Consider the following 18314-nt stretch of genomic DNA (forward strand, 5'->3'; position numbering starts at 1 on the left):
CAGGGCCTTATTATGGAGGAACACATCACATGTCATTGAAAAAATAACACAATTAAATCTTGAAATGAATTTAAGAATAGAAGAGAACCCACATCAAATCGATGATTTAAATGATAAGCAAATTTCATTATAAGAACCTAACCATTGCAAAACGAAACGAAATATTGAAATGAGCCCAGCCCAGCCCACACACTCCACACCACACCCCTCCAAGGGCAAGGAGTACTTTTTTTTGACACAAAAACTGTGGGGGAAATCCCCACTGTGCCTTTTTTTTATTTCAACATTTATAAAAGATGGAGTACGGGTACAGGTACATACTTACAAAGCTTAACTAAAGGCATCTATCCAAACACAAAAGGATGACCTAAGTTCAACTTTGAATCTTACAGATTGTAGTAAACATTGACTCTTGAAGTTCGACCACCAAAGTGCTAATGTTGGATCACGTCTTGCAAACACTTTATCATTTCGGACTTTCCAGAGCTCCCATGCTGCTATGGGCGAGGCTTCAGTGAAGAATGGTAACTGGTGGTTTGATCTTGCTTCAGAGAGATGTCCCAATTGATTTCAAGCTTGGACCAGCAGTCTTGTGCAAAACAACATTCAAAAAATAGGTGCTCTATGGTCTCCAGACTCCCTGCTGCACACATGACACATGTCGGGGTCCCCTGAATGTTTAGATGACTCCTCTAGAGCATATCTTTGGTGTTAAGACGATCAACCAAAATCAACCATGCAAAGAACTTAACTCGTGGGCTGCATTTGCATTTCCATATTATTTTGAAAATAGGGTGAGCATCTAGTTCCTTGAAGGCATATGAATAGAATCTTTTGGAGCTGTATCTGTCACCCCAGATGGGTGACCAATTGTCGACGCCCTCCTCATCATATTCCATAATCTGCAATTCCTCTTGCAAGCTCACAAATTCAGCATAGGCTTCATTGGAGAAAGGTAGCATGAAGAGTGAGTCTAAGTCCTCTGCTTGCATGACCGCATAGACTGAGATTTCCTCTGATTTTGCAAAGGATGCAAGTCTTGGGTATTTTGTTGCTATGATCTGATCATTCATCCAAATATCTCCCCAAAAACAAACCGATTGACCATTGCCAATTGTGCATTTAGCAATGTCTCTGAACAACAGGTTCAACCTCAATATATCCTTCCACCAAAAAGATCCAACCTCCTTGGCTGCATGAGGAACTCGATTTGTATAATACCTTGTCCATACCATTCTTACCCATGGAAGGTCAGCCTTGTTATAGAACTTGCTTAGATGTTTCATAAGCAATGCATCATTCTGCAGCCTAAGATTTATAATGCCTAGTCCTCCTTTTTCCTTTGGCAACATTACAGTTTCCCATGCAACTAAGTTCCCACCTTTCTTCTTTTCAGAATTCCCTCTCCAAAGACACTGTTTCCTTGCCCTATCAATATTCTCAATCACCCCTTGTGGTATTTTGATGGTGCTCATTGCATAGGTGGTGATAGGCGTAATGGCTAAATTCACCATTTCAAGTCTCCCACTATGTGACAACCAAGTAGAGCAGGCTGAACTTTGGTCCTTTGACTCTGCTAATATTTTGTTGTTTGAGATTTTAGCTTTAAAAATTGTCGTTGTTTCTCTATATGTGCAGCAGTTGAATAGTTCTAGGTTATCGAGAATGTGAACTTGATATTTTAAATTTTCTCTTTTTTATTTGAACTTTGTCATTTCTCATAACCAAAAAGTTCAAAAAACCAGAATTGCCCGTTCCAAGTTTTTCGAAAGATCACCCTTGAAAGGCAAGCTGATTTGCTTTTAGTACAGGTTCCTACATAATCTAGGTTAGTACAACCGAAAGCAGTGAGACGGGACTTGATTCCTCCATTTGGATTGTCGATCCTTTTTTAACTCAGACGATAAACATGCAACCACTTGTAAGGTGCAGTGGACATTTATTTCGTTCCAGCCGTCCTAGCTCAGTGGTAGAGCGCGTGGCTTTTAACCACGTGGTCGTGGGTTCGATCCCCACGGACGGCGTTAGTTTTGCTCAGTTTGCTTTATTTTTTCCATCTCCTTCAGAAAATTAACAGATTTTTGCAACGACACTTGTTAGTACACTTCGTAAGTTATATTTGGTCGAGGTGTTATAACAGGTACGGTAATATTTTTATTTTATTTGACAATTATTGTTTAATTATGTATTTGTTTCGTAAATTTTTCTCTAGCCGTGTTTTTAGTTTTGTAAATAGTATATATATATATATATATATATATATATATATATATATATATATATATATATAGAGTACTTCATGTATATGTGTCTAAATATTCGATATGATGAGTGATAAAAAAAAATCACAAGTAAGCAAACAGTGCTTTACTCCATCCAGTTAAAACTACTACGGCGTTAATTTTGCTCAGTTTGCATTTTTTTTCCATCTTCGTCAGAAAAAACAGATTTTGCAACAACACTTGTTACTGAGCTCTTGAAACCTGAGTTGGCTGAGTTACTCCATCCAGTTAAAACTACTCAATCTGGCTAACTTTTATGGCTTTCTAACTTTAACCTATTGAATTCTTGTAGAGTATTATCAAAGCTACAAGTCCTGTACAGTATTATGAAAGTTCATTCCAATTTAATTTAAACGTTGTGAAAGTCATTGACAATCGACAACCAGTTAAAAATACTAGTCAATATTGTTAATGTTTTATGGGTTTATTATAACTATAATAACTACTTTATGCTTATAGAGCATCCCCAACCGTTTTGCAAATAAGCTTTGCATTCATGTATTTGTAAAAAAGTCTTAAAAACACTTATCCAACGGTTTGGCATTTAGACTTTGCAATTTTGTTAACTTGGCAAAAAGAGAGGAAGGATTGACATATATGCCAAACCTGTTCACACTTGGCATTGGAAAATTGGCGCGAAGTGATTAATGCCAAACCATTGGAGATTGCCTCTTTTCACCTTTGCCATATTTTTTTTGAGACTTGACAAACTCCCTCATTTGCCAAATCAATTATGCAAAACGGTTGGGGATGCTCTAATAACTGCACAAATGTACAATGTTATGAAAGTTGAAGTTTCCATTTTAAATTTAGATATTTTGATAGACGGTCACAATTGGAAAGCAAATGTCCACGTATTATGATTACTGTGCTTGTAATATACGGAGTAAACATTTTGAACGTTCTTTTAAATATGAAAACGATCATGTTTCCAATCTAAAAATTTTGAAGGCCATTGATTATCAAAGTTTGCATGCGTGACAGGAAGGACGAACTTCCCATGTGCCTTGCATTTCGGAGTTTGCCAGCAAGCATGTGGAAAAAGAATATACGAACAGGGGAATAGGACCACAATGAAACCACCATCGTGTCAGCTGTGCCAGGCACACCTACCCCCTCTTCACATGCCTGCTGCTGCAACTTGCAACGGCAATCACAGCCGAGCACATATACTCCTACCATCTCTCAATCACCAGCCGAAAATCCAGCAAATCAGCAAGCACAACTGAGAGACAGACTGAGCACAAAGATCATGGAATCCGATACAGACCAATCAGAACACCAACGGCTTCGAGCCTTCGGTACATACCAAGATCAGATGATTGCAATCATCATTCTAAACCTCCCAACCTCACCTAAACATCTTGTGCAGCTAAAACTTCTATCGCACCCATAAACCGCATGACCAAACGAAAAAAGGAGCAGGGATTAGAAGAGCTTGTAGGGAGAGGACGCGTCCAGCGGGTGGATCAGGTAGGTGAGCACCAGGGCCACCAGCATAAGGATGTACGCGATCCCCAGGTCGATTGATGTGCCTGCGGGGAATCAATCACAGGACAGTTGCACATGTTAGTCCTTCCTGCAAATCACTAGTATAGAACATCAATCAAGAATAAGATTCCTGTGCTAGGAAAATTACTGCATGCATTGTTTACTGTCACATACTCACATGTGGTGGTTTATCAGTAACTAGCCCATATATGATATGTACATGCATTTTGATGCATATCCAACTCACTCTTTCAAAGAAAAAAAGAAGATTACAAAGATAAAGATAATGATGCAGTTACTACTAGTTCCTTATGCAATTTTGAAATGACAGCGTGAGAGGAAAACTGCTATACATTGTTCAACATGGCATGTTGTAATTTACAATAATAATCAACACAATTACACATACGCATATGTGCATTTGAAACTGTCTGTCCTTAATGCTACAGATCAGTTGCATGCACGTTTATGAACACAAGTAACAAGTTATGGAGAGCTGACTGATGATTTCATAGTGCTTGAAATAGGCAATGGAAATTTTCTTGGGCATGCTAGTTTGAAACATTTTCCAAAACCAATAGTGACAGTTCCCACAAAGACCAACGATTTGTCAGTCTGGGCAAACAGTGATTTTCAGAAATAGCTACAGATGTCACATTCTTCAAATCACTCATACACACAGCAAAGCATTGGAAATTTTGCAGTCATTTTCAGGTAAAGAAAATCCCCATCATCCTAGACAAGGCATGTCTGCAAAGGGAAGGTACCAATATGGACAGAAAACTACTGCACAACCAATTTACATTATAAACAATGGTAGGGAAATGACTGAACTTGCACAAGGAAAGGACCTGTATGGATCTATCTAGGACCACAAAAAGATTAACAGAGGATCATCTCTCTTTTATAATGGCACCAAAGAGGACTATCTCTTGTTCTATCAAGGACAACCAACAAGTACAGACAGCCAAGATGAATAAAGAGGACTACGTTTTTCATCTCACATCAGATATACCTAGCAAACCAGTTGCTTGTTGCAATGTGATAGTTTGTGCAAAAGACAACACATTAGAGGCATTCCATGAAAAAGGAGAGCAATGGTAGCTGCCATAATCCTATTAAATTAGAATGTAAATGCAAGAAGACGGCGATAGCCACAATCAACATTTGTACAGGCCGCAAACACCAAACCCATTACTGACAGATGCGATAGATAATGTGCAAATCTGACAACAGTTGGTCCAGATGTGAACATTCTTTACAAGAGAAGTTCTACAAAATATACCGAAATAATAATAGTACCTATTTTTCATATAATAAAGAATGGCATTGCAGTTTATGTGTTAAAACTGAAAGAATTTAACTGAAAGATGGCATGAGGACGGACTCCAATCTCTGGATGCTTTGTTCACGTTAATTTTGTACTTCGAAAACCAGCACTGCCGCAGAAGAAAGCACATATGCAGGAGATTCGCGTTATTGTGACAGTAATTAATTAACGTCCAGAGATGGGGATCTAAAATTCTACGGCAATGCAGGTTGCACTGGGGGGAACTTGTGCCTTTCTTTTTCGACGAACAGTTGTGTCTATTTTCTTCTTCTTCTTGGCTCAAGAAAGAACCAGATCGACAAACGCCCGAGATTTTTGTTACACAATAGAAGATGAGAACACGATTGCGGCCCACGATCCAGGCGCCCGGCGCACAGATTCGCCGCGTCCAGATCGCAATGTGATTACAGGAAGAGAAAAGAAGGGCGAGGAGGGAGAGAGAACAAGAAAGACACGGCGTACCGTCACTGGTGGGCGCGGGCGCCGGTGCCTGCGCCGCGGCGGCGGCGGGCATGAAGATGGCGACGACGAGGGCGGCCACCGCCACCACGCCGAGCGGAGCCCTCATCCCAGCCATTCCTCACCGGGGAGTCCCTCCCGCTGTCGCCGGCGCCGGAAGAGGAGAGAGCGGGATGGACGGACGGACGGACGGCACGGCCACCACCAAGCCACGCGCACCGGCACCGACCACGAACGCACGCGCCTCTCTCTCTCTTTCTTCCCTCTCCCGTCCGGACCTCCTCCTCTCTCCGCGCGCCTCAAAAAAAGCCTAGGCCTCCACGACGTGGCTGCGCATCGGGCTCTATGTAACTTAGAACCCGCCTGCAAGCGACTCACGCTCGATGACATGTGGGTCCACTGCGACGCTGTGTTCGGCGGACCCACCGGCAGGGCCTCGTGCAAGGGTACGACAGTGGGGGCCAGTTTTGGGGGACCTCGACGAGATTCTCTTTCCGATGCGCAGGGTGGCCGGCGCGTGAGCTCGTCAGACTGCCCGCTGGGGCCCAGGGTCGTGCGGGGCCCGGTGGGCATGGGCAGGGAGGTCGTCACGTGGGGGTCTGCTCGGGGTGCGGAGGACCCGGGTCGTGGTGTGGCGCGAGTGCGACTGTGCGAGGCATGTGTTCGTGCAGCAGAGAGCCGGAGAGGGACGCGCCAGTCTGGCCAGGTAGCCCCGCAAGGTGGTCCACATGCCAGGGGCTTAGTTGGAGCGTGTTTATCAGAGCAATTTCATTAGATTAGATTAGATAGATAGGTAAATGAGGAGATTAGATCAGAGCAATTTCATTAGATTAGAGCAATTTTATCAGAGCAATTTCATTAGTTTAGATTAGATCAGAGCAATTTCATTTATCAGAGCAATCTTGTATTGTATGCAGAATATAATTTGATATATATATATATATATATAGACACACACACAATGATACAATAAGGCATATCCATGGTTCAACAAAATCAGATGCAATAGAGAAATAATAATAATAATAATAGTAGTAATAATAATAATAATAATAATAATAATAATAATAATAATAATAATAATAATAATAATAATAATAATAATAATAATAATAAAATAGGGAAACCAATGAGTTATATCAGTCTTGGCTTGATATAGTAGAACCGGTATCTTCTGTTCAGTTCTCTGATGAAGAGGATGAAATGATTTGGCAGTTTAACTCTTCTGGTTGTTATTCCTCTCAGTCTCTTTATAAGATATAATCAACTTTAGAGGAGTTAAGACTGTCCATGTTTCTGCTATGTGGAGTCTTAAAATTCCTCCTCGGGTCTATTTTTTCCTGTGGTTAGTGATCAATAACAGAGCTTTAACTAGGGATAATTTAGCTAAAAGGAGGAAAGTTGATGATGAAACCTGCCTGTTTTGTTCAGAAAAAGAAACTATCCATCATGTTTTCTTCGAATGTGTAGTAGCTAAACATTGCTAGAATATTTTCTCAGATATTTTAGGTGTACAAGTAGGTGGAAATTTGAGTAATATTGTTACTTTCTCGTTGAGTAATAAGAGGCATTCTGTGTTGAATATGGTTTCATCTGCTCTTATTTGGTCTTTGTGGAAACTTAGAAATGATCTTTGTTTTCACAGGAGTGGCTGGAGAAGCATGGAAATGCTTCTTTTCAGGATTGCTGGAGTTTTACTGAGTTGGATGGTCCTTTGTCCTCCCGACAAGAAGGATTATCTGAAGGATTGTATCGACAAGATCAAATTGGCTGCAAGCAAGACTCTATGGCTTCCGTATGGGATCATCCAGGGCGCTGCCTGAAGTTCTACAGAGGAAATGATGAAGCTGGGACAGGAAAGATCAAAGGACCAGGAATACCAGGAGCAAACCTGGAATTGTTCAAGCCATGGTGGAAGGCGTTGGACATCTCCATGAGTCTAGACTGAGACTCCTGAATTTTCTTTGAGGTGTAGCGAAGTTGAGAGGATCAAGTTTTTGTTTTTCTAGTGGCTCCTGTTTTGAGGTGTGATGCAGGCTTTTATAGTCCTAGTGGACTTCTGGTTTTCTTAAAAAAACTTTGTGTTGTAAAGACTTGTGGTCTTTTGATGTTAATTGAAAGGCCGAGGCATGTGCCCTTGAACTCTAAAAATAAAGGGAAACCAATGTTTATAATGGCAACGAAGAATAAATACCAGTGGCCCATAAAACTTGATGATCGTTACTAGACAACGAGTATATAGGTTTATGCTCTAATAGATATGTGACACTGTAAGTAAACAAAGAATAATCATAGAACCTGTGAATGGCAAGCTAACAACATGATGTCTCCTTATCAAAGAAAAAATTGATGCCATCGAAGTCCTTTGCCAAAGCTTCGTAGTACCAATCAATTTTTGTGGAGCTTGAGCGAGACACAAGTCTCATGCAATTCAGTGGATCCAAGGTTAGACACTTTTGCTTGAGCGAGTGTTTAAGCACGGATAGATTGTTTCATTAAACTTGCCTCATGGCTAGCTGCACATAAGATGGAATGTGTCTGAAAGAAGTGGCTCTACAAACCTACATAGCCCTCCAACCGAACCGATTAGCAAATAAAGTGATCTGTTTGATGTAGTGGCCGAACGTGTTCACCCGGTGAGCCCGGGCACCGCCGCACCGGTCCAGGGTGGCCGAACCTTGGCTCCGCTACTGTGTCTTAAAGCCCATGTAAGCTACAATAAAAAATTCGAGAAACAATATTTTTTCACCATATTCGGCTTACCATGTCTCTCGTCAACCATGCTAGAATAAGATTATAATTAACAAATGAATGTTACTACCAATCTGTGATTAGATAAACTCGATACAAATTCACTAAAAGGTGATAATGCTTTGCATTTAAATAAAGTTTTATTTCAGCACAACATTTTCAATTGTTGATGTGTTGTACAGAACAACGGTGTCACTCTTGTTCGTTTGGCTGATAAGTCATGGCAGAAAGTATTGTTGACTAATTTATTGTGAAAGAAAAATACTGCTAAATAACTAGTAGATTTGGCTAATAAACCCAAACGAACATGAAGTGGCCATCACAACCATACCAACCAATCAGCTAAGTCTACATAATCTATTGCCATAGCACTTCCACTCCCCCTTCGCCTCTTGCTGAACAATATAAAAAAACTTGTTAAATTCACAGATACGTAAAAGAAATATTGATTTGACAGCTTTAGGTAGAATTAATTCACTATTCAACAACGAGCTATTTAATTTAATGGGAATTTGGTGTTTTGTCCCTACTCTAGAGTGTAATTGATTTTACCCTTTGTGATTTTGTTCTTGTAGTTTAAAATTGAAGCGTCTATTTGGCTCTTTATTTGTAACGATGGTGAGTGTCGGTGGATTATTACATAGCGAAAAAGAATAGATAGAAAAAAGTATCCACATGAAAGGACCAAGCTGCCCTCGCCTTATCTCTCCTGCCAAACGCTCTTTTACCGTGTTGTGCTGTTCACTTCTCTTTCCATCCTAGGTTGCGGTGCATGGATATAAGAGCAGATATAATAATAGACTTATAGTCAAGTTAATGCTGATATAGATGAGAGAAGAGAGATGATAGCTTGGCTTATACAAGCACTAATCTGGGTACAGATGCATAGGTAGTGGTGGGTCTAAATAACAAGTGTTGTCAGAAGGAATAGAAAAGAGAAATATTTCAGAGACAAGTATAAAACTATTTATTATATAACTTGACTCTAATCACTTGGTTTATAGCCAAGCATTTGGCTCTATTATTGATGTTGCTTTAATTAGGGTGTGATGTGGATCCGAGCACGTGGTCTCCCCCGCTAATTAATTTAAAACAATATCAATATCTAGCATACGCTACATAGTACTGTCTTAGCTTGCAAACTTCTAAGGACATAAGTGGCCATTCCCACCAAAAAAAAAAATCTATTTTCTAGATATGGACCTACTACTTTGCAAGCCATATAGGTTCCTAAGCTCCATGGTGGGGATCCTAGATCCACAACGGAACTATTGCTCTAGATCTGCGTTTTTAGAGCTGGAGATCTCTCAAATAGACTAAAAAAAAACAGAATTGAGAGGAAAATAGACTCAAATATATCTCTCAAATTGAGCACATGGGCCGCTCCCCAGTGCGTGAGCCGTAGCCGCCGCTGTTCCCGTGTGAAGCGAAGGTGACGAGGCCGTACATTTATTGGGCTGCTGCCACAACCAAGAAGCGAGAATTCTAGATGGGCCCGTGCGAACGCAGGCTACCTAGTACTATCGCGGAGCCCATTGGAATTATACGCTGGGCCTGAAGAGGAGGGTCCACATGAACACTCGCTGCTCCTTTTCCATTAAAACGTTGCCATATGGAATTCCTGCCAACCGCACAAGTGGGTTTTTTTTTTTTTCGAGTATAACGGAAGTGAGGTAACGACATGCATGCATGCATGCATGCATGTGCATTGTCTACCTTGTGAATTTAAGAAAAAGGTGCTGTGAATTATTGTGATTATTACAGTACGTACTAAATAAACATGCATGAGACCTGGACTTGCACTCCGGGAAAATGAGTTGTCACCGACCAACTAAAATCGTAAATTGTGGTGGGTTCTACAGACTTTGTATATGCTGTGGTGTGCGTGTGTGTGTCAGAGCAGCGGATACTACTTAACTGGCGTAAGGGCACTCCCAATGCATTAATTTCTATAGACACTATGTATAGAAACTATGTTTCCAATGGATAGTTTTTATACAATAATTTGTTATCCAATCATATTCATTCTCTCTCCATTCTCAACCAATCATATCACTTTATGTCTTGGATTTCGCGTAGATATGGTTTCTAAGGCCAGTCTCAACGCATAGTTTCATGGCACAATTACCAAGACTATAAACTAGGTAACCGAGCCACATGAGTTTCATGGGGATGAAACTCCTCTCTCATCTCATGAAACTCCTTCATTTAATGACCCTGTCAAGTCAGCAATTTTCCTTATGTGGCACTTTATTTAATGTGCATGACACTCTCATGAAACATGCATTGAGACTAGCCTAAGCTAGACTCAGTTTCTATGATTTTTGCTCTCTCTTCAATAACTACCTTGCCACATCATCAAAATGCTTAGGTGGCACCATAATTAATGTCTATAAAAACTATGATGGTTTCTGCATTGGGAGTGCCCTAAGAACCAACACTCTCGGGTCGAGAGTCCAAATTTTTTTTGATTTTAATACTGTAGCATTTTCGTTTTAATTTGATAAATATTGTTCGATCATGGAGTAATTAGGTTTAAAAGATTTATCTCGCGACTTATAGATAAATTGTGTAATTAGATTTTATTTTCATATATATTTAGTGCTTTATATATGTGCCGCGAGATTCGATGTGACGAGAAATTTTAAAAAGTTTTTGGTTTTTTAAGTAAACTAAAACAAAGGCCAGGTTTCGCCAACACAAATAAAAAGGAAAAGAAAACTCTTTCCCGGATCTCGATCCATCTCTCTGCATGTGAGATCCAGAATCGAAAGAGAGCAGAGCAACAGAAACACCAGGAATTAATTGGAACAGTGAGTACAGTATATACTAGTGGTGCGGTGCGCACAGGCGGCGGCGCTGCCTCTGCTGGCCTGCACTGTGCAACGCCACTTCGGATGGACGACACCAAGCGGCAGGGTACGGCGTGTCGTGTCTACGTGATGATGATGATGATGATGCTGGGATCTGGTTGGCCGTGCATGCATGCATATACAGTAGTATCTCCCGTTCGCCAGCCGGCGGCATGCATGCATCGTCCCTGATATTTACCCTAACAAACCGGAGGCACTCCTCGCGCAGAGAAGGGGTACACGTCGCCCCAAATCTTTTGATTGGTCCAGCTCCGCGCCACGTCATCTTTGTCTTCTCTCATTGGTCCACCTCAGCAAGGCCAGCTCCAAATATAAGCAGCCGCCCCACTCGCGTTGAAAAAAAAAAAGACTAGGGGCGACGACCACGACGCCGCCACTGGGGGCGACCACGACGGCAACGGCCGCGAGCGGCGCGCCGCGGCCACCCCCTCCTCCTCTTCCTCTTCTTCTTCCTCCTCCTCCTCCTCCTCCTCCCTCCCCTTCCCTCCCGTGTGGCAGCATGGCAGCAGGCAACGGCGCGGCCTGCAGGCGGCGCGACGGCACAGGTGAGGCCCGATGACCCCCTCCCTCTCCCCAATCTTCCGTGCGGCCTCCTCGATGCCTCCTCCTACAGGGATGGCTGCGCTCCTCCAGTGGTCGAAACCCTAGCTATCATGCTGGCCAAACCCTAAACTCCGGAATGCTCTCTGTCTCCTTCTCCCTCCCCTTCCCTAAACTCCCTCTCGTTACTGTGGGGATCTTGGCCCCCCTCCCCTCTTCGCTGTAGCAAGGAAGCTCGTCCGGTGCCCATCTTGCTGTTCTATTGTGTGCAGACCTGATATCCTTCTATAGTGATTATAAATTATTACATTCATGTTATCTGCTGAAGATTTAGTAGTCTGTCTCCAGTTCAGAAAATTATCATATATACATTGTTTCCAATTCTTGCGTTGCTTCTTTTTTAGTGTCCTAATTAGACATGCAAAGATAGTTTTAGATATGCCTTATGAGCAGTGTTAACTCTCTGCAAAACTAAAAGAGGAAGAAGACATTTGTATTGCACACTAAAAGGTACGAGCAAAGGTAACTACTGTTGTTTGCATGTTAGGGGCATCAATAATTATGTTTTACTCCTTATTAATTAGGAGACTTGATTATCTGGATTGTGGCCTTAGAATGCAAACCTAGACAGCCAAATAATGACAATAATCTGAATCTGAGAATGCATTTCTCAAACAAATAACAGTTTACAAGTTACCAATGACACTTAAAAACGTGCTCAGACTTATCTTTTTTTTTTCTTTTCTCACATCAGAGAGGTGGACATCAGGTTGAAGGAACAAGAACATGACCGATCCATTGTGGAATTAAAGGTGAGTTGTACAAAGATATTGCCTTCTGATTTGCTACATCAATCAGTTTCTATCAATATTATTGTTATTTGTTTTGCTAAATCGATTATTAAGTTCTTGCTATCTCTGTTTCAGGAGCAACACATCCTCTTACATGTATTTTTTCCTGATTACCATACTTTAAATTTGCCCTTGCAATTTTTTTTCCCAGTTACAATGCTCAGGGAAGAGTTGCAGTTGCTTCAACAGCCCGCCTCCTATGTTGTTGAGGTAGTGAAGGTCATGGAGAAATCAAAGGTTCTCATGAAGGGATTTTTTAAAATTCTACTCTACAGTCAGTCCTTCGTATGAATATAATTTCTGCTTAAAGGTATTTATTCTTGCTGTCATATAAACAAAGCTCTAATGATTTATCATTGCTCTCTTGGTTAGGATTACATGCTACAAGAGTACCCTCCTGCCTCCATTTAACACCTAGAAATGCTAAACAAGTAAAAGAATTATTTGGCCATGGTAATACAAGTATCTTAGATGCCTTGTACAAGTTAGCATCAGCCTCCACATTTTTCTATCTTGGCTGTCACATTGTCGGTATGTGTACTGACAAACAGGCATGGATCTAGCAGTGGGGAAGGTGGGACTTCAAACCCATCCTTACCCCCTTCACGATGGTGGAGGCCCTCCTAATTTTTTGAAACATGGAAGTGATCAAAGAGGTATTCTAGAGTTCTAAGATGATTTGGGCCCCCTCTTGCAGTCCAGTTTGTCTAAAAAATAATTTTACGGATCCCAGATTATTTAAACTGAGTACCAATTGTAAATTTTGTATCTTCTTGGGACAGCAAATTACAAATGTTTTTGAACTTCTGGTATAAGTTGCTCTTTTCAGTAAAGAGAAGAGCTCCCTGACATTGTTTTGTGGATACATGTTTGGAGCTGTGATTTATTTGGATGTGGTAGTTTTTTTGCAATACATGTGTTAGAGCCAATTGATTTGGATGTAGTAATTTCTGAGCATTCTTTTTTCTAGCTTTTGAGGCATCTGTACGTAATGAAAGTTGCATCTGTAGTGATGTAAATACCTATGCTAATTTTCCAATGTAGGAGCAAGTTAAGTGGCATGTGCAATGATGACATACTATTCCTGGCCAACAATCCAGTTTTGTTTCCCACGCCACATTGCTATTTGCAAAAAATATTGTGATTCAGTATTAAGGTATTCTGATGTGTGCTCTTTCTTTATTTGTTCTCATTTCTGCTCTTTCTTTAATCATTCTTTGATTCTTTACAACTAGGTACGTACCTTATGTGTCTGTTACGAATATGATTTTGAATTTCGTTGCAAGGGATGAGTATGCCATTATTTTTGAACTTTAAGGTTCAACTGCTGCAGCTAGGTAACTCCTTAGATAGATATGAAATTTGTTTTTTGTTATTGTGTGTACTGGCCTTAACTATGTGTTGTTCCATTACAGGTTTGGGTTGTTGTCCCATTGCAGGTTTGGGTTCTCAGACCACGAGCTCAGTCAATTTCTGAGGTGCCATTTTTATTTTTAATATCGCTTTTTGTGACCACTCCTTGTTTATGCAGTATATTGCATATTTTTTTCGCTGTGGCTCTAGAGCTGGTTCAGTTTAGTTGAATCTCATGCGCATATCTTTAAACCTTATGTGTCATTTTGTGATGTCCTGAAGTCCACACTCCGTAGCGTAGTGTCATATGTAACTGACAATATTCTATATAGAATGTTACGTGCTCTTTTTTTCTTAAAAAGCTCCGAAATGATTCGTCAATTTTTTCATTGGATTGGTGTACATACAATGGGCCATGTTATTTCCAGTACAGTTCAGATCTTTGCATTTTAGTCTCCATGCAAACTGCGCATGAGGTTTACTCCTGCATCTAAAGCTCTCTGAGTTTACCAAAGATATCTAAAGCTATAGGCTGTTAGGTACAGGTCTCAAGGATATTATAGGCTACAAAAATATAGCCATGGTGCCTCTTGATTTTTCTTCATCTTCAGTGATACTACACTATTCTCTTAAGTTGAAGCTACCATGTTTTTTCTAAGCAGGAAACATATTTTATTGTGTTGTTATTAACATTTGCCCCCAGCCTATGTTGCTACTTTCTTTTGTTGCCCTGCATTTTTGTTGTTGGGTGAAGTATGCCACAACATGCGCGTTCAGTTATAAGATCAGGTTCGTGCCCATACATATGTTGTTGTTGTATAGTTCAAATGAATTTATTGTTTCCTTTTATTGTGCAGGTCCAATGAGAATATAAGGTCAGCGCCTCTCCTCTTAAACTGAAATCTGGAGATCTCTGCAAGGAAAGTTCTCTGCCTTCATCGCCCTGTCCTGGTGAAAACTATGGAAAGCCAGAAACACCTGTCTTTTGGAACAACATTGCACAAGTCTTCGGAACTTGCAGAGCAGCGGCGGAGCAATGGCGGTTCAGATTCAAGAAAAAAAAAATTGAAACACGTGAGCACAAAGTGGTGTCAAATTTTTGATAGGGCAAGATAACATTAGCGCCTTCATATCTCATTATGGGTTCAATATCACCTCCCTTTTGATGATGTAAAGAGCAAAATTTTTGTAACTATCCATAAGAGACCGGTTGAGGCCAATATATATATAAAAATCAGGTGGGGAGCGCCTTCCGGCCTTCCCCCATTGACCTGCAAAAAAATCTGGAGATGCACTTTATGCTGATGTGGATGCTTGTTGTTCATTTGGTTTTTTCTTCCAGAATTCCATGGCTACCACTGTGCAACAACTCCTGTGCTGTGAAGATGCACACAGCTACCAATCTGCAAGGTATGTGTTGGATGAAAAAATGTGCACATCTTTTTCCTTACCTTTAATAGGTGTCTTTCATTTATCTCAATGATAGTACAACCAATTTTTCTCTACCTGTATGATAATATTTCCACAACTACGATACACATAGCTCTAATGGCTTATTTGAATGACAGGTTGCTCTGAGGTTTGAAGTTCTGATAATCTAAATTTATGTCCATGTGTTATTCTATTTGTGTAGTTTCTGGATTAAATAACCAATTGGAATCATCATAAGCCTTTACAGGATCTGCTCATATGTGCTGAAATGATCCTTCGTCAAATCCTTACATGCAGTGAAAGGCTCCAAAATGAGCCTCATTAGATTTCTCTCCTTCCAGAGCCTCTGCCTGTACTTCTGGGATCAAACTTAGATTCTTTGTACACTACTACTAAACATTGATTCTCTCCTAACCACTTTGAAATATATTAAATACCAAGGAACAAGTAGCCTTCTCCACCTATTCCTGAATTAAGCTTATTTGTCATGCCATCTAAGCATTTAATTTTCTCCAGTTTGGACATGACTTTCAAGATGCACAAGCTAGATAAGAGTACAGAGATTATCACAGGAACATGGTGATTTATCCCTTACATCAACCAAATCATTGTTGTTTGTGTAGCCCAGGTCAGTCTCTGCCCCCTGTACTATTGTTGCCAGCCAATCAACAATATTTCTGTGGTGAGGTCATGTTTGTGCTGAATGCAGCCCTACATTGGCTACTACCTGGTAACATTTTAATTTTTGTTCAGTAGTTTTATTCTTATAGTCAGATGGCCTACACAAAAAGAGACTACATGAGAGAAAAATAGGTTGCATCTCAAATAGAAGTGATATATCCCCTACCAACCATGAATGATATGAAGTCAATACAGTTCTTAAAACAACCTCACCATAGTCTATCACAGAGATATTTAGGAGACCTAATTATTGTCGCTCCCACAAACCACACCGAAGGAGTAAAGGTAAAACTCTCTTGCTGGGTGATGTGCAGTGCCATTCAAAGTTAAGAACCTCTTCATCATGAGTGGAAATTTTATATTCTTAAGACTACTTTTCTATAATAATCCGAGTTTACTATTCCTTTTATAGTGCATTGTAACCAGCCAAATCCTTTCACTTTACTAAATGTTGGGTAGATGAGAACTTTCCTTCAAAATTTTGACGAAACATTATCTGCTTCCATTTGAATCTTGCAAAATAGATAGGGTCAACCTGCAGCTGCCAACTATGGTTACAACCTGTGTGTGCAACACTATGATTTATTCATCCACTTTATCATTATATGAGCCATCAGACTTCATTCACTCGCGCGCAGGGGCGCGCGTTTTCTACTAGTATATGATATGGATCTGATGCATTGAAAACGATCGGGTGATTCTGATCGATCACACACAGTGGAAGGCAAGCGAACGCACCAGCATATTCATGGGCTAGCTGATGACAGTGGTCTTGTCCCCGGCCGGCTGCTCACATCACATGGGATAGAGGTTTTTTGCATGCAGTTTAATTAATGCATAGTGGACGACCATCTCGTGGGATTATTCGTGATACGTAGGACTTGTTTAGTTCCTACAAAAATTGCAAAATTTTTCACATTTTTCATCATATCAAATCTTTAGACGCATGCATGGAGCATTAAATATAGATAAAAAAAAGTAATTACACAGTTCATTTGTAATTTGCGAAACGAATTTTTTAAGTCTCGTTAATCCATAGTTGAACAATATTCATCAAATACAAATGAAAATACTCATTTTACAACAACAAAAAATGGAACTAAACAAGGCCGTACATCCAGTGCTCGATGATGCATGGTCCCCCGTCGGCTCAATGACAATAGCTAGTTGTCACTAGTCACGTACGGCTACGGATCTCCTTTCTTTGCCGCACTTTTTTCTATGGATAAAAACGGATCGAATCGGTGCGGATAATGCTTTTTCCATATCCTAATCTGTTTTTCTTTGTCGGATTCGATGCGGAGCGGATAATACACGGATGCGGATGTGGGTACGGTTTTTGGGTAGTCGGAACTGGTACGGATATGGAGCGGAAACGGATCCGAGACGGATTTTAATAGTCGAGTAACATGTGCATACATAGAGAATTATATGCTTGTCAAGAATTTATTTAGTACAAAACAAGAACAGGCAATAGATAATAATCTTGCATTGCATTCCATGTTGCTGCTCTCACACTAATAATTAACACTTAACATGATATCTTCACCAAAAAATAATAAGTTATTAGCCAATAAATAATAGCATCTAGCAAATTTCTTAATTTAAAAATTAGAACATTAAACAACCATATCATAAAATAAAAGTCCTCAGCTAACAAACTTTTTAAAATTCTAAATTCTTTAGTCTTGGAAGAGAAACCTTCAGATATCATATTTTAAACATCGGATAATCCGCATAAAATTGCGGATAATCCATATCCGCCGGATTTTACCTATTCCATATCCTACCCGTATCCACAGATAATCGGATTCGGATTATCCGTATCCGCACGGATGTTAAAAGTTCTTCTCCATATCCTCAAAATTCGGATTCGGATCGGTTTGGAGAATTATTCACACCACTTTCACCCCTAGTGTTTTCACTGCTTGTTTTTTTCCAGAATAACCAACGACATGACAATAATGTTTCATTGTCGGGGCGTAGCGGATCAAAACACCGTCGTATGGGTTTTCACTACACATATTGGATCATACTAATAAACCCATGGAGAGAGAAAAAAATCACCACGGTGAAAATGCCCTAGTACAAAACCCCCCCACTTAATTTTCTCATCTTTTTCTTGGCTCCATCCACTTGTTTACCTCTAAAACTCCCACATTTTCTTTCACCATTGCTAGGGTCATTTTTCACGAATTTGATCACGAACAATGATGCACATCAAGGATGCATTGGTAACTATCAACCCTTTAGATCCAGATTTTATTCCTTT

General features: G+C 40.3%; 1 protein-coding gene, 1 long non-coding RNA gene and 1 other non-coding gene across 3 annotated transcripts; 2 read left to right on the top strand and 1 right to left on the bottom strand.

The window, feature by feature from the left end:
* Positions 1953-2024, top strand: TRNAK-UUU. The gene has a single exon. It is a non-coding gene; the product is annotated as a tRNA-Lys (tRNA).
* On the bottom strand, positions 3346-5867 carry LOC8059060 (arabinogalactan peptide 22). Its single transcript, XM_002453598.2, has 2 exons — positions 5566-5867; positions 3346-3817 (listed from the first exon to the last, which is right to left on the bottom strand). Exons 1-2 carry the CDS (start codon positions 5678-5680, stop codon positions 3711-3713), a joined length of 222 nt encoding a protein of 73 aa, XP_002453643.2. The 5' UTR covers positions 5681-5867; the 3' UTR covers positions 3346-3710.
* LOC110434621 lies at positions 12491-13702 on the top strand. The gene is made up of 3 exons (XR_002452168.1): positions 12491-12538; positions 12729-12887; positions 13622-13702. It is a non-coding gene; the product is annotated as an uncharacterized LOC110434621 (long non-coding RNA).

Source organism: Sorghum bicolor, chromosome 4, assembly GCF_000003195.3.
Source record: "Sorghum bicolor cultivar BTx623 chromosome 4, Sorghum_bicolor_NCBIv3, whole genome shotgun sequence".
NCBI classification, from domain to species: domain Eukaryota; kingdom Viridiplantae; phylum Streptophyta; class Magnoliopsida; order Poales; family Poaceae; genus Sorghum; species Sorghum bicolor.

Bases quoted from the DNA above. Each gene is read 5' to 3' on its own strand.
- LOC8059060 (XM_002453598.2), bottom strand. From the start codon at position 5,680: ATGGCTGGGATGAGGGCTCCGCTCGGCGTGGTGGCGGTGGCCGCCCTC. The intron at 3,818-5,565 runs GTACGCCGTGTC...GATTCCCCGCAG, and splicing joins GCCCGCGCCCACCAGTGACG to GCACATCAATCGACCTGGGG.